We start from the raw sequence: 16,889 nt of genomic DNA, 5'->3' as shown, positions 1-16,889 counted from the left end.
GTTTTTATAATAGATGCTATTTATTTATATCCACAAATCTACATTTTTTAGGAAAAATAGTGGCACGGCTTTAGAAATTTGACGTTTACCGTTTGAACTTTTTAAATAGATAATGAAAATGATCGCTTTTGCTTCCGCACATTGTACTTGATTTTTCTCCGATCACAAACTCTATGATCATTGATCTGTGATTAAAAAAAATAAAACTCAATACTTAGTGATACATGTTTAAAATTGAATACTAAGTGATACACGTTTGAAACTCAATACTATGTGATACATGTTTAAAACTCAATACTATGTGATACATGTTTAAAACTCAATACTATGTAATACATGTTTAAAACTCAATACTATGTGATGCGTGTTTAAAAAACTCAGTACTATGTGATACATGTTAAAAACTCAATATTATGTGATACATGTTTAAAAAATCAATTTTGCACTTTTGAAAAATCAAACCGATAAAAACATAGTTATTTTACTATAACGCTTTTTTTATTTGTTTGACCGAGGGTTGAACCTACCTCCCCAGGGACTGGCTCTTAACTACTATGAAGTTTCAAAACTAATTTTGGTAATGAACCACATAAGCCAAATCTCAATTGCATGGTAACGACATTTATTCAAATATTAACTGCTGTAAATCTGTATAAATAAAAATTTAAATGTTAGTTTGTTCAAAATCTTAAATCTCCATAACCATAACGTTGCATTCGAATATGCGTGTGTTTTTATACCTTTACTATATAGATGTCGCCTGTGACAGCATCTGTGATCTGCACAGGCAGACACTGACCCAAAGCAACGCGTGGCGGGGTACAGATAGTATATAATAGAAAGAGAACATTTCCGACTGACGGGGTACAGCTATTTGTTAAATATTATGTCTTCCAATTTCAGAAAAATGCATATGTGCGCGCACGAAAAGTTTTAAAAATAACGTAAATAGTCTCGCATTAACATTTTCTAAATGAATATTCGACTTTTAGCGCGCGTTGGAGGGATCTGGCATTCATTTTTTTAAAAGAAAGACAAACATTCTCGGGTTACGAATAACCTGACAATGTTTGGGAATCTCCTACTACCACCACAGTAAGCATAAAATATTGTGTTGTGATGGAGGACTTAGCCAGCCGAGGAATTGAACTCACTACGCCTGGGTGGGACCCAAACCCGATGTCAACTCTGTTTCCGGTGTTATTATTTACCCACAGCCATGCATCTCCTATATGGTCTCCTTTTAATACTTAAAAAAATTAATACGTAACTTACACCGTTTTCTATCGACTTTCTTATGATTTTGATTTGAAACATCTTTTAGCGCGCCTACGGGTCATCCCGTGACTCGTCCGCTCTTTCCGCCCGGCCACCAAAACTCTGTGCGGGAAAGGCTCATCAAAGAGTAAACATTGTTGGATGTTTTGTTATCATACCTCAAATAAATTTCTTCATTCCAAAGAAAAGTTTATTGTTGTGCAGTAAGGCTTACTTCGATATCAAAAATTTCACTGAAATTATCAATACATATAGAAGCTGATTTGCGGAGACCCTTTGATCTCTCCAACTGGTCTCTCCTGACCCATCATTGCGCTGCAGCGGAAGTATGGATTCATAACTCTAGATTCCTACCCACTCTTCATACCTTTTCCTTTCCTGAACTTCTTATCCTTTATTTCCTTAAAAATACCCTTCACACAGCATCCCCAAAGATGACATAGGCCTTGAGAGAAGTTATTTTCCTCAGGGCCTCCTGTGTGGGATTATTGTTAAAAAAAAAACATTGAGTAATCTGTGGTTTTTCTTTATTTCAAAATTATTAGTTTCCCATACAATAACTGATAGTACAACTTAACCGCATTGCATAAATACATATATTTTTAAAATATTTATTTGCGTACATTTTAATAATAATAAAAGAATTGTTTTATTATCAAAAACATAGGGACTTGTTTACTTTCATTTTCACTTCCTTCAATAAAAATCTATTTCGATGTTTCACACCTGCAAGGCATCCCGTGAAGGCTATTTTCTAAATTGCTGAAGGACTTCATAGACTGCCGTCAAATATTAAGATCTGTAAATATCCGATTCACGAGTTTTTGTACCACAAATTTCCGGACACCGTGTGTATTTAGCAACACCACCGACTGCAAAGTTAAGCGTGTCGAGTCGTACGTCAGAGCACTGGATGTCAGCATAATAAGACTAATCCAGGATGGCAAATTGGCATTGTATTATTTCACTGTCATTTGTGATTTGACGGTCGGCTACTTGTCTAACTCCGTCCACTGAATGATTCTATTGGAAAATGACGCTCGTCAAATCGGCTGTATTACTATACAGGGTGTATCGGCACGTACCCGACAAACTTTAACCAGCTTTTCCTTAGCACATTTGGAGTAAAAAATGTTATGGGCACTTTGCTGTCCGGTAACATTTTTTTTCAATTAAAAACAAAAAATGATAAAAAAATCCACACTCCGTCACTGTCATTGGCATTGTTTCTCGTGTTCAAAAGCTGTTATTAGCAAGTGTGTCAAAAAGCGTGTTCGCTCTTTCATACATACTAAATAATAATAGCTAAAAATGAGACGAATGGTTCCATGCCATTTCGTTGTGATCGTAAAAGCGCGCTAATGTAGGTACGTACGTATATTATTCAACGAAACTCGAATAAAATATTGCCAGATGGGTTTTCAAACTTTGACAAAGGATAAAACAGTGGTGAAAATAAGAATAATAAATTTTTTATTAAAAAAAATGTTACCGGACAGCTAAGTACCCATAACATTTTTTACTCCAAATTTGCTAAGGAATAGCTGGTTAAAGTTTGTCGGGTACGTGCTGATACACCCTGTATACAGTCTATACGCCGTGACCACTGAACAGTTATTCCCTAGAAGTGTAATTTTACGACTCTTATGATTGAACATTTATGCCAATGAAATAGATTATCTATTCGATGTTTGAAAACGTTTGATCAATTCCACCGGAAAAATGAAAAAAAAATTACCTTTCGTAGAAAAATATCAATATTGAATATTGCTAACGTATTAAGAATCTCTTCAAATTATTCGTAATCAGGTTAAAAACGGTATTGCAGGCCATTAACGAATGAATTGATTGGCTTCCTACCGGGCCTGCAATATCCTTTTTATCCGAATTACCAATAATTTTGAAAATATTTTTAATGAATTAGCAATATTCATTTTTCTCCGTGCGTGATATGCAAATAATGTAGTGTTAGTAAATTTTTGTTGTTTTCTGCTTGATTATGGACACTGTAATGCTGTCCGAAACGTTGACTAAAGAAAAAGGAAGCGCAACATGGCATAATACCTCAAAAATAGATCACTATAAATTTAATATATGTATATAAAAAAAAAATTTAACATGTTTGCTAAACGTTATTGAAAAAAAAATCAACCGAAGAAAGTTTTAATAATAACACATCTATTTTTTTTTAATCGACGTATTTTAAAATATACGTACACTTATATATATTTATTTTTTTGGCTGAGGATTGAACCTGCCTCCCCAGGGACCGGCTTTTAACTGCTGTGAACTTTAAATGTCTTTTGAAACATAAAAAATAATAAATTGGTTTGGCTGAGGATTGAATCTTCCTCCCCAGGGACCGGAGCCAATCGTGCTAACAACTGAGTCAAATCCCAATTGGGTAGGACCGACATTTATTTCATATAACTGCTGTAATGTCATCCAATTTCAGAAAAACGCGTACGCGTGCATATGCCTGATTGCCACCAAATAGAATGCATTGCTATCTACATCGAGTCTATTTGCCGAATTTCAGCTCGATCGGAGGTGGGTTAATTTCTTCTTCCAAGATTTGCATTCATTCGTTCACGTATTTAAAAATTACACAACATTAGAAATTAGAGTCAACATTTTTTTCGCAAATATCTTGTTCTGTATCTGCTTTTCGTTTTTACGTACATTTTTTTTAAATTTATTTCATATTTTTAACCATTATCTCCTCCCACAACCCTTACAGAGATTTAAAAGTAAAAATATGAACAGAAAAAAAAAAAAAAAATTACGAATTTAAATGACCTGGTTAAAGTTTTGTGGAAAAGGTGTTTATTTTTCCTCTCTATATTATATTTATTGAACTTTTTTCACAAGAGGCACTATAATACATTTATTAACTATGTTATTCTATTTTAATCGCTCATGTTGAACGGACCGAGTCTACGTCTAGTATGTTTAGCCTAACCCAACCTAACATCGCTTATCTCCCTAGATATAAGAGTGGAAGCGTCACGAATAGAGGAATATTAGCTAATAAATACTTCATCTTTTAGATACCCGCAGCAGAGATCAACCGACGGACAATTCCCCAATCAACAAGCTCAGTTCTCATTGAGCTGAGATGCCGCCTGCGTTGATTTACCAGAGTAGGCTTGGAACTTGACAAAAAAGTAAAATCTCAACTTAAATATCAGGGGGTCTAGCACAGTGAAATCGATAACTGTCGCGCTGTTGATAGTCAGACCGATATTGATAACGTAATAAATCAGAAATCGATATACGCTGGCAACACTGGCGCATCTCTGTATGAATAAATTGACATTGCTAAACTTTAAACAGCTAGGTACGTAAAAGTTAAAATAGTAATAACTTGACAATGCTAAATTAAAATATTAACTTTACTATATATTAGCAGTCCGGGTACACGTTTTGGCACTAAAAAGGAATGAATTAGTCCATGCGATCATTAATCATAAGGGGCCGTTCAAGTATTATGTAAGCAGATTTATTACAATTATTTACCCCCTCTTCCCCCTGTCACCAAAAGTAAGCCCCCCCCTTTTTAAGTAAGGGGGGGGCTTACTTTTGGTGACAGGGGGAAGAGGGGGTAAATAATTGTAATAAATCTGCTTACATAATACTTGAACGGCCCCTTATGATTAATGATCGCATGGACTAATTCATTCCTTTTTAGTGCCAAAACGTGTACCCGGACTGCCAAAAACGTTGGCAATTTTTGTGAGAACATAAGCAAATATATCGCACACTGTTTTGACGGCCGCTGCCAGGTAGAAAGAGGCTGTGCAAGAACGTCGTCCCGTCTTGCTACGCAAGAATCGGTTTTATCCAAAAGATATTTCAAATTAAATATAATTATTACAAACCCAATAATTCCGCTTTCTTGGGAGTATAATAGTGATCAACGTGTATTCTGATTCTGTTTATAAATTAATGTCAACGTCGTGACGACACCATTTGCAAAAATGACAGCATCTTCCGAAAGCGTGATGGCTTTTGCGCCAGTTTTATTATGAAACCCTGGAAATATAATCGATAGTTGGGCGTCGAGGTCCCACACAGGCGCACAGTGGGCTGAAAATCGCCTTTCACAGACATAGAGACTTGAATTTTCAAGGGTATTTTTTTGGCTAGAAATGGATTCTGCTGATCATTACTATGCTATAAAATTTCGTACGAAGCAATTGCGTGTACAAATGAAGGAGTTATCATTTTTTAAGAAAAATTTGTATGGCACTGACATTAAAAATGAGGTTATCTCTGGAATCATTAGGTTGGCCATTATATCCTTACACACAGATATACTACTATTTATTTGTATTATTTTGACATACTTCGTATTGTGGCGTAACTTGCGATATATTTTTTTAAATCCTCAAAGTTGAAAAAAAAACTTTTTATTCAAGATTCTAAACTCTAAATTTGACTGTTGCGAACTTCTGCAACTCATAAACTTATGAATACCTGCAATAACAACACGACAAAATACACTATTCCACTGCAACACACATAAGCGCAATTACATTGCGAACTCCCCAATACAACGGTTTCACACTGTGGGAAACCAATACTTAGGTGATGTCGATATATTTAATATTAACTTTGCGAATTTTGTGGATCATGTAAAAGACTTATTTCAACACTATTCCTAAATGGAAGTTAAATTTTTGTAAACCAGTCAAATCGCTGTATTTTTTAATTTATGTTATTTTTATTTTTAATTTTGTTTCTTGCACATATTATTTTTTAATGTAATTTTATTTTTACTATTTCTTTCTCATGTTTCAAAACTGTTTTTCATTAAAATTGTAACCACCTACATGAAAAAGCCCTCTGGGCGTTAAATAAATCAAAATAAAAATTAAAAATAAAAATTAATAATACAATAAGGAATCTGATTAAAAAACGTATTTACGTTAGGGTCGCAGAGCTGTTTTTTTTAGATTTGTAACATCCTTGTTTGAATCGTATATCTCGTATAATTAGTATTTTTACGTAAAGATGGCTGCTAATTGAGAGTTAACAATATCCATGTTGACCACTGACATTAGAAGAGATAGACTTGGCCAAACACGAAATCCGGATACCATTTCGACGAGCTGGTAAAAAACCACGTGAGCACATTTTTGGCACCAGGAGAGTTCGAGAATGCTTTGAATAATCTATGACATGACATCAGACGTACCTCGAGCGCAGAAGAATACACATTAATAATATATGTAACCAGAAAGTTGCAAAGCCAGCAATTTGCGTTTCCGCGTATTACAATGCGATGTGCCTGTATACTATCAGATTCACGTATTGACAATTCACTGACGGGGATACGCCGATGCCTCCACCCCTACTCCGTGAAACTTGGTTTGATCCCCTCGCCCTTATGGGCAGCTCTGGTTGCTCACCTGTGATGTTGACAATATTTTGCACAAAATTTGACTAAAACATAACTCAAAACTACGGAATAACGTATTTAATAGGTAGTTTTGAATTATCGAAGAATGCAAACACTTTGTTGCTTGACATTATATAAATTGCCCTCCCTTGGCTCCCCGTAGTTGCAAACATAACCCATCAAACATCAGGCGAGAAATTGCAACACTGAGGGAATACAAGAAGAATACCTTTGCACGAAGATGTGGTCTCCCACTCGGCATGCCGCTTGAAGTCCCCAAAGCCCTTCTGGGCGGAAGGAGAGAGGCTCCTCCGATTACCTCTCACCCCAGAAGAAAGGTGGAAACTTGAGTGGCAAACGGCCAACGTGGGAAATGCCCATCTCATACAGGACCCCATCAAGAGACAGCCTGGGTTCTCATTTTTTCGCAAAATCTGGTCCGCCATCAATACGTTAAGGTGCTCCCATAGCCGCTGTGCCCACATGATGCACTTATGGGGCCTTAAAGAGGCGATGTGTGAATGGTGGTGCAGTGCAAACCACCGAACATGTGCCCGCTCCATTCATTCCCCGGCGGGATTGATGAGGTCTACGTGACGACGCCTGAGGCCCTAGACTGGCTCGCAGACCTAGATGTCCCCCTCTGACCCCCGACCCCCTCTGACGGTCGACATAAATAACTCAAATAAAGCGGTTTAAAACAAAATTTTAAAAAAAATCATTTATACGTAGTTTTGAGTTTTTTACCTGGCCGTTAAATAATAATAATACTAATTGGATAACTTGTATAGCGACGTTAATTCAAAACTTTATTGTTCTAGAAACTCCTCGCCATGTTGCTACCAACCGAGGTCCTGGTCCTGGCCCTGGTCCTAATAATGAGTGCACTCCCGCAGGTGCTCTGCGAGGTGCTGGTAGCAGACCACACCATGAGCAGGATGATCGAGCTCACCTCGAAGAGTCCCTACTGCAAGCTGCATGGGGACAGGTAAGAAGTCGCCACTCATCCTTGTTATTATTGACTGCAATAATACTAACTCTTGTCGTTGCCTTACTGCTGATCGTGACCCCCAATGAATCTGGCTCCTCCGCTGCTTGCGATCCTGAGCTGTAATTAAATCTCAAAATTTGTATTCCAGGGGCGTGATTCAAAGGATGGTGCTGGCATCCGATCCCCGGAAGGTTAGGCAGATGACCAACGGAGCCATAACAGCGCTGGAGTCGGCCTGCAGGGATAGGAGCCTGCTATCTCCTCACCAGGGGGGTTTCGTGTACCCTGGGACCAAGTGGTGCGGGCCAGGTAAGAGACAGAACGGGGATCGGATGGAGAAGGGATGAAGAAGGGACGGGGATGGGACGGGGGAGGGCCAAGAGGGGACGGGGAAAGGACGGGAAGGGAACTGGAAGAGGACGGGGTTGGGATGGAGAATAAACGGAAAGGAACGGTGAATGGACGGGGAAGGGCCAGGGAAGGGATGGGGTAGATACGGGGAAGGGACGGAGGAGAATAGGGAAATGATGACGAGGGGACGGGGAGGAGAAAGGCGGAGACGGGGAAAATACGCAGGAGAGACTGTGAAAGGGTGAGGAAAGGATGGGGAGGGGACGAGGAAACTACGGGGAGGCTACAGAGAGAGGGGACGGAGGGGACTGGACGGGGTGGGGACGGGGAGGGGATGGGAAGAGATGGGGGGGGGGACAGGGGGGGCAGGGAGGGGACGAGGAAGAACGGTAAATGGATGGAGAAGAGACATGGAAGAGATGGGAAAGGGATGGGGGAAGAAATGGGGAAGGGATTGTGAAGGGATGAATAGGGATGGAAAAGAGATGGATAAAAAAGGGATGAGATATGGATGTGGAAGAGTTGGAGAAGGGATAAAAGTTAGGGAAAATCGACTGGTCAAATCGCATTATAAGAGTAGCATTTTATATTTTATTTTAGACTCCTATCATAATTTGATGATAAGTTAGAGTTATTTTGAACTGTGTGCAGGTAACAGGGCCTCCTCCTACAAGGACCTGGGAATGCACTCGGCCGAGGACCGGTGCTGCAGAGAGCACGACCACTGCCCGTCGGCCCTGGCGCCTGGCGAGTGCCGCCGGAGCGTGTGCAACCAGGGCCGCTACACCCGCTCGCACTGCGACTGCGACGCCCGCTTCCGCCGCTGTCTGCAGGCCCTCAACACGGGTAACAAACATACCAAAACATTTCAAAACATAAGCACAATAATGCAATGGTAAAGCACTATATTCATATCATAAACGAGGAGCTGGACGCAATAACAACCAACGCTTTTTTGGTACCTCCAATCCCTTCTTTATCTAAATATTACTTCTGTTGGTGTTACACTGACAGAGCTACATGCAAAAGTTTGAACAATAATTACAAGTTACTACATTACTACAAATTTAAGTTGTTTTTGCACCTCATAACGACAGTGAATAAAATGATAAAGGAGTTAATAACGCTAGGTCTTTAGGGTAAATGTAACGTTCGTTATAACCTAATCGTCCATAGATGGCGTTAATTTAATTATTTTATGTAAATACACTTATGCAAGTTTTGCATTTAAATACTAAGAGAAATTATTTCTTTGCGTCTGTACATACGCAATATTAATATAAATAAATAGTTTTATCTATCTTTATTTTATTTATTAGTGTGAAATTTCATACGGAAATGCTCGTCGAACTGCAACCCGTCCGTTGAATGAGGAATCTATACAGAGACCAGAGTTTTTTTCATGTATTAGGGCTCCATACCAGAAATGGCTGCAAAACTCAACATTGCATAATGTTTTACTCTCATTTAAAATTGTGTTAAAGGCATATACCTAACCTATTACCATCTCGGTATGTACCAATATGTCATGTTTCCAGATTAAAATATACACAAAGAAATATAATACAATTAAAAAGTGATTCCGTGTTGCCACGTTTGTTACGCAAGAATCGATTCTGCCCACCTAAAAGATATTTCACATAAAAATTAAAAAAAATCAACATGGACAATTTTCATTTCAGAAACAGCAAACACCCTCGGCGCAGTGTTCTTCAACGTAGTTCAAGTGACCTGCTTCAAAGAGAGACGACCTTGCTCGCAGTGGCAAAAGTAACACCTTTTATACTGATTCAATTACAATATTGCATTACCATAAACAATGTAATGGATCAAGCATGAAATTTGAGTCTCTATTTTATTTCGAAAAGTGCTTTGTTCTTTTGTTTGAAGGCATGTTGGTTGGTTTACCTAGGCGCCACTTTCTTTGATGATTATTTGTTTTCGGTAATTATTTGATTAATTGGTACAGATCCCAAAATTCAGTTCCTTTGGTCACATAGAGCCATAGAAAACGACTTAAATTTGCAACCTCATTAACATGAAAAAAAAATAGGTACCCGTCCGTTTTACAAACATAAAATAAGAACTAAGTAAGTAATTTATGTTTTTGCATGTGTAAACATTGTCTAACACGTAATCAAATCAAACATAGGCTCCAGAACCAGCGCTGTGACTCCACGCCAGTGTTTGTGAAGATGCCACACTACCAGAACCACAGAAACCCCTACTCCCTGAAGAACATCTTGCTCCTTGGAGACAACCAAGTGGCCAGGTTTAACCAGGGCATTACTGTCGCCCTGGGATCCGCTATCAAAAGCATCACAACTTTATTTGATTGAGCAAACGGTCACAGTTTAACAATGAAATGTAGAAATGATGGGAATTTTCGCAAAGTCCAATTTTGATCAAATTTGAACCATGAATGCAATATTTTTCTAGACAACATTTTTGCAATACGATGTTGCAAAAACTACTTATTCCCATGGAAAAAAAACTGTTTCTTAAAAACTAGTCTTATTCCATTTCAGCATTTGATCACGTGACAAAATGGCCGCCTGGTTGATTTGTACGAAAGTTGCGGTCAGTTGTGTTACATGGCATTTCAAAATCAGCTTATTCCAAGACAGTTAGTTGCAAAACAGGACTATTACAAGATTGTCTTGCAAAACAAACTTATATTAAACATTAATTGTAAATATCTTAGTACGTTTCAAAAATATTTTATGTTGCAAATCAAATGTTATTAAAGTAATCCATTACTAAAAACAAACACAGATATAGAATCACATATTTGACACTTGTGTAATTATTTGCGATTTACCTAAACGTTCAGGTGGAATAAGTTAATTTTGCAAATCTAAGCAACATATTTTCACTACTATGGCAATACCGAGTAACGCCGATGGGGCAATATTCTTCTGTCATAAGCAAAAAGGCAGCTGAGAATTTGCAAAGTTCACATCCTCATAATATGCGAGATCTATAGTAAATCAGAATGTGACTTTCGAAAAATCGCAGCTGCCTTTTTGCTTATCACGTCAGTATTGTAGTCTTTGAGGAAGTATATTATATTGGAAATGGTTCATTAATATCTGAAATGAACTGTCACTGCGGTTCCAGTTATAATCAAGAGAACGGTTCCTATTCCAGCTATTTTTGGAACCAGTTTTCGAAAAATTCCAAAAAGAACTGTTTCCCGAGAAAATTAACATCTTGCGGACAATGTAACCACGACACAAATATCGACCTTCTGTAAAGTATAAATTTTGTACATATGAACTTCATTTAGGCCCCACGTAGGCATCTTTCCCGAGCACGACTGCAGATCACAAACGAACAAACACAACTGTTCACGTTGAACTAAATGTGCTTAGTTTAAAAGTACATCTTAATAAGTATAAATCACGTGTCACTGTTTTCGTACACGCTAATCTCCGAAACCGCCAAACCGATTTCAATGAAATTTTGTGAATGTGTATGGTTGATTCCAGCTTGAAACATAGTATAGATAGGTATATATTTTTTTATTCAATTTCTGCATTGTAACTATTTCTCATAAATTAACGTTGGTTGTGTATATCTATTCATATTGGCAAAAGACGGATTGACAAAAAATAATGTTCACCAAATCGCACTACATTAAATTAAATTTCATTACTATAATTTTAAAACAACAATATTGTTTAGACTTCAATCTGTTTAAGAATCAATCTTTATTTACCTCATTTATAACATTTAATTTTTATCCATTGCCAATTAATAATTTTCATTTTTTTGTAAACACTTGAATATGAGATGAATAAAAAATTAAATAAAAAATGTATATCGAAAGTGTTTTCTGTGGATCGTATTCGTACGGCTGTCACACTGTGAAAGACATATACTTCAAGGCAGTTTTAAAAGTATACTCCACAGACATATGAATATATGTCTATGGTATACTCCCATTTTTACTTTTTTTTCCATCGTACTGAACAAAAATCACAATCTGCTGAAATGATCTATATCAAATGAAACGTCAAAAAAATATATACGATGGATGTGACTTGTGTACATAAATAAATACTTGTACATGCATTCTATGCATAAATAAACCAATCACTGATTGATTCTATATACCTATGTCAAGTGTATAAAATATCCAACAACAGATAAAAGGCGGTATACATAGAAGGCGGTCTGTGGCAGGACAACGTCTGCCCAGGCCCACTAGTATTATATAAATTTTCTTTACTGTACAAATGTTTTGTGTTTTTGTTTCGGTGTGAAATCTGTGATTTTGAAGTTTAAGCAATATTTTAGAATGAATGTATGCTCATAATTAATTGGCAAACAGTAAAATGACTTTCAATTTTGTACCTGAATATTGATAGGTTAGGTTTTTAAGCATTGTATGTTTATTTCAAAGATATTAGAAGAACGAGATATGCTATGTTGGCCGCCGGACCGTAGCCGGAGTACTACCTAATTAGGGTACTTTGAACGGTATCGGGACGTGTACGCACAGAAATCTGTTCTATGTATTAGTGCGGATACCTTAGCGCAAGCGAAGGTGTGCAGTAGTATTGGTGAACAAAACCGGCGACACTCGGCAAAACAATTCCACTCAGTACGAACTGCGCGTAGCACATCTCGTTCTTCTAATATCTTTGGTTTATTTAGTTATAAAAACTGTTTTTTTTATGTGACGATAAAATCCAACTTCCATGGGCAAGTAGGACTACGATACCCTCAATAAAAATTGGTATTGTTAGGCAAAAGGAATGGGATGAAAACAAGGAGAGATATAAGAAGAGGGATATTGTAGAACCTGCCTATCGGATCTTGTTAGTTACAATTCTGAATAGAATTTCTTCCTTGTTTTTTGTTGATAATACCTCTGCAATATTTATAAGTAAATCAAAAATTAGTATCATAGACTAAGGACGGGTTGTTTCGGAGAATCTGAACAATTCATCAAATTTCAACGTTCATTTTCGTGTTCTGTGAAAGACTTGTTTAATTTCTGTTTTTATATAATTGTAGGCTAGTTGCTTGACAAAACTGAAATAAAAACAGAACTTGAAAAAATCTTTCACAGAACTTGAAAATGAACGTTGAAATTTGATGAATTGTTCAGATTCTCCGAAACAACCCATCCTTAGATTTTATTATAAAAAATTATCTTTTTTACAATAATTAGTTATGTCATGTTGGTGTAAGGGTTTTTAGCCAAAAACATATGAACATATTTTGGGCTGTGGTAATTGTAAATTTCTTCCTATATCATTAAATTTAATTATAAAGCCATTAACCCTGGGTAGAGTAGGTAGGTACTGCATCTGGTTAGTCTAGAGTGGTAGATACTCTCAGTATTGCCCTGGTGAAGGCCGACCATTCAGAATCAAAATGTTTCATGAAATGGCCTTAGCCGTGTTTAGTGACCGGATCTGAATACTCTCGCTCCATTCATCATCACAACCATAGATAATAGAAAAAAGGGAGATGTGCCATTAACCCATCAGCATACTAATTTTTATTTATTTTTCGGAATAACTTTATTGAGTAAAACCTCAAATTGTAATATTTAAATATTGAAGACAATATTAGTGATTTCTAAACGAAAATCTGAAACAGAAAAATCAGAAAAGGAAATGGTCACATCTGGGACACGAACCCAGGAACCTTGTCTTTCCGGGACAGTGCTCTACCAACTGAGCTAATGGGACCCTATTCCCCTCGGTCACTTTTAACTGAATCATACTTCGAATAACAACTACTAACATTGTCTTCATTTTTTCACCGCACATTTTTATTGGCAACTATCTTTATGTATGATCGCAAGATTCAACCCGAACTAAATGCAATCCAGACAGCGTCTTTTTAGATAAACCTAACTTATTTTTTATTTTTTATGTGCGACATCTGTTGACATTTCTGCAAGTCTAGAATGAATATTTATTTTTCGGAATAACTTTATTGAGTAAAACCTCAAATTGTAATATTTAAATATTGAAGACAATATTAGTGATTTCTAAACGAAAATCTGTACAGATGTGACCGTTTCCTTTTCTGATTTTTCTGTTTCAGATTTTCGTTTAGAAATCACTAATATTGTCTTCAATATTTAATTTTTATTTGTTACATCTGTGCAAACTTCAGACTGATTCTTACTGTGCTTTGATTACTGATTTTTATTGCATTCTTACTGATTCTTTTTGCACCTCAAACGAAACACTTTTCCTACTATTATACAGATTTCATAAAAATTGTGATTTTATTATAATCTAACAAGTACGTAGGTCGTAGGGTGAGTTTTAGCGGCTCAAAATGCCGCTGCGAAAGAAATGAAGCCGCCCAATCTTGGCGGCGTGTATGCCGATAGGTTAACCATTATAAATATCAAACCGCGCGCATAAAAATGTCGCCAACATCGTTCACCGTTACTACTGCCAATCGAATGTTTGCATAGTAGCACCTTTTTTTCTACAAAACACATAAGTTTCATTGGCTCCGCCGCTTTAACAGTCCGTGCAATTTTTTTTATGCATCTCCACACGCTGTGCCTCTCCTCTACTTAAAAAGTTAAAGATTGATTTATTTCCAGGGCGGCAGTACCCATACCTGCCACCCAAATTGACTTGAGTTCGGTCATAGCTCAGCGACTTCAACATGACATATCTCCCACTGTTTCTATTATCTATGCTCTTAACATAGTTCCCATACTTCCACCGGCATCTGTCAGTAATTTTGTAGTGTTATCCTTTCTCTCCTAATACTTATACTAAAACTGGTGGTGGTATGAAACTAATTGCTGGTAAAATTATTTTGTTCCCCAGGACTGGTTACAATGAGGAGGAGGCCAAGGAGTTGTGCTCCCAGTGGAAATTCAGGCCTTCGGATAAGTACGTCCCGCTTATGCCGTTGCCTTCGCAGTATTTTTAAAACCCCCTTCCAATTACTACACATGTTTCCGATTACGTGACACGTGGAATATTTCCTCATTGTGTCACTTGGAATAATACCACAATCATACAATAAAGAAGGAAACTGCTTTGCATACAAATTTGAATGGAAACAAATGTTGTCACTGACTTAGTACCTTTTGTTTCTAGAACATTTACCATGTGCTCTGTCTCTCTTACACTTGTCTGACTGCCTGACATCGTATATCACCATCACATTTAAATATCGTAATGATGGTGAAACGCAGTCTTGTATTGGAAATTTAAGACTTGATTGGTTAAATATTTCACAGTCCACGTGGCATTTCTTGTGTTCTTCATTAATCATTAAACGGCACCATCAAAAATTGTAACTGTAACCAATTACTACACATGTTCCTCGTTACATCACACATGATATAATATCATTATACATATTCCTCATTACCATGGAAATAGCGAATTATAATTTTACAGTTGTTAACTATATTATACTTAACTATATTTTCCATATTATGTGACATAAGGAAAATGATAAATAATTGTGACTGTAACCGATTACTAGGTACACACGTTCCCCATTACGTGCCACATGGAACAATATTACTATAATGAATATTTCTCATTACGTGATCCATGGAAATGGAACACTGTAACTGTAAAAAATTACAACCCATGTTCCCCATTACATGACAAATGGAATAGGTAAAATGCAACTGTAACCAATTGGTTACAAATAGCATGTGTTCCTCATTATGTGACACATAAAAATAGCAAATTGTATCTGTAACCATTAGGTACTACAGAAACATGACATAGTCATGTTCTGTTTTACGTAACACATGGAAATGCCAAAATGTAACCGATACCAACTGCTCGTCATTGTGACACGAAAGTAAATTTAAAGTTGCTATCCATTTAGTTGCACAGAGATATAAAACAATATTGGAATTAACTTTTGTCCTACAAGTAACCTAACCTAACCCATACGGATTACATTTAAAGTGATAGCTATGGCAAATATGGATAATTTAGTTGCATGTTGTATATGGCTAACTTTTAATCCGAGAATTCATTATTTTTATCACAATTTACTAACCTTTTTTTAATTTAATTTATTCAGTGTGTTTGAACTACTAAGATAATATTACCATTGTATGTAATATATTAAAATCATCTCATTTGCAGTCTATCAATAAATCATCTGAATTAATGTTGTTGAGAGTAGTCGTATTGAGATAGAGAAACAATAGAGCGTGTGGATTTTACGTCCAACAGATGGTGCTGTTTTTTGAAAAAGCATGTTTTTACCTACCTGTGACTTCTATATAATATAGGTGTATATTTTCACACGCATTTTCGAATGCAACGTTGAAAAAATGTCAAAATTTCGAAGCAATCGGTGAAGATTTTTTGGAGATTCAAGATTTTGAAAAAACGTTTTTATTTATATAGATAGATTATTTTTTTACAAATGTTAAAATGTCAATGTAATTTTGTAGAATAAATGTTTTCCAAAACTATGAAATTTGTTTACATTATTGTTATTTGTTAACACTCTCACAGTCATAGTCCCACTGGCTACTGGCAGTTGGGACTCTTGCGCAGTAAAAGAGAAAGAAGAACACCTGAAATTATGTAGAATAGACAATATCGGTGGCCTAGCGCACACATGTGTTGAATGCAGTTTTAAGCTAAAGCAATTACATACGTGTTTTGTAAAGCATTTATCAAGATTACTCGCTGTGGATTACATATCTAGATGGCAAATTTACATACTTATTTCGTATAGAGTGGATACATATTCACATTAATTTTGTTACTTTACATTTTATAATTAACCTGGACTATTCTTATATATTGAATTTTCAAATTGCACTCAACACGTGTGCGATCTAGGCGATCAATATATAGTAAAGTTCTTGTTATATTCTAAAAGAAT

The 16,889-nt window shown here is 36.5% G+C and overlaps 1 protein-coding gene across 1 annotated transcript in view; it reads left to right on the top strand.

Moving 5' to 3' along the window:
* Positions 1-16,728, top strand: part of LOC149413258 (phospholipase A2) — a 38,451-nt gene extending 21,723 nt beyond the window's left edge. The window contains exons 2-6 of the mRNA XM_089645529.1: positions 7,504-7,670; positions 7,822-7,982; positions 8,676-8,870; positions 9,707-9,794; positions 14,843-16,728. Coding sequence (XP_089501655.1) covers positions 7,516-7,670; positions 7,822-7,982; positions 8,676-8,870; positions 9,707-9,794; positions 14,843-14,948 — 705 coding nt within the window. The 5' untranslated portion in view covers positions 7,504-7,515 and the 3' untranslated portion in view covers positions 14,949-16,728. The remainder of the gene's footprint in view (positions 1-7,503; positions 7,671-7,821; positions 7,983-8,675; positions 8,871-9,706; positions 9,795-14,842) is intronic.
* Positions 16,729-16,889: the final 161 nt, after the last annotated feature.

Source organism: Hesperophylax consimilis, chromosome 22 (assembly GCF_061612785.1).
Source record: "Hesperophylax consimilis isolate HC1 chromosome 22, BYU_Hcon_1.0, whole genome shotgun sequence".
Lineage (NCBI taxonomy): Eukaryota > Metazoa > Arthropoda > Insecta > Trichoptera > Limnephilidae > Hesperophylax > Hesperophylax consimilis.
Note: the sequence above shows the minus strand (reverse complement) of the source record. Positions and strands in the feature narration are given on the sequence as shown.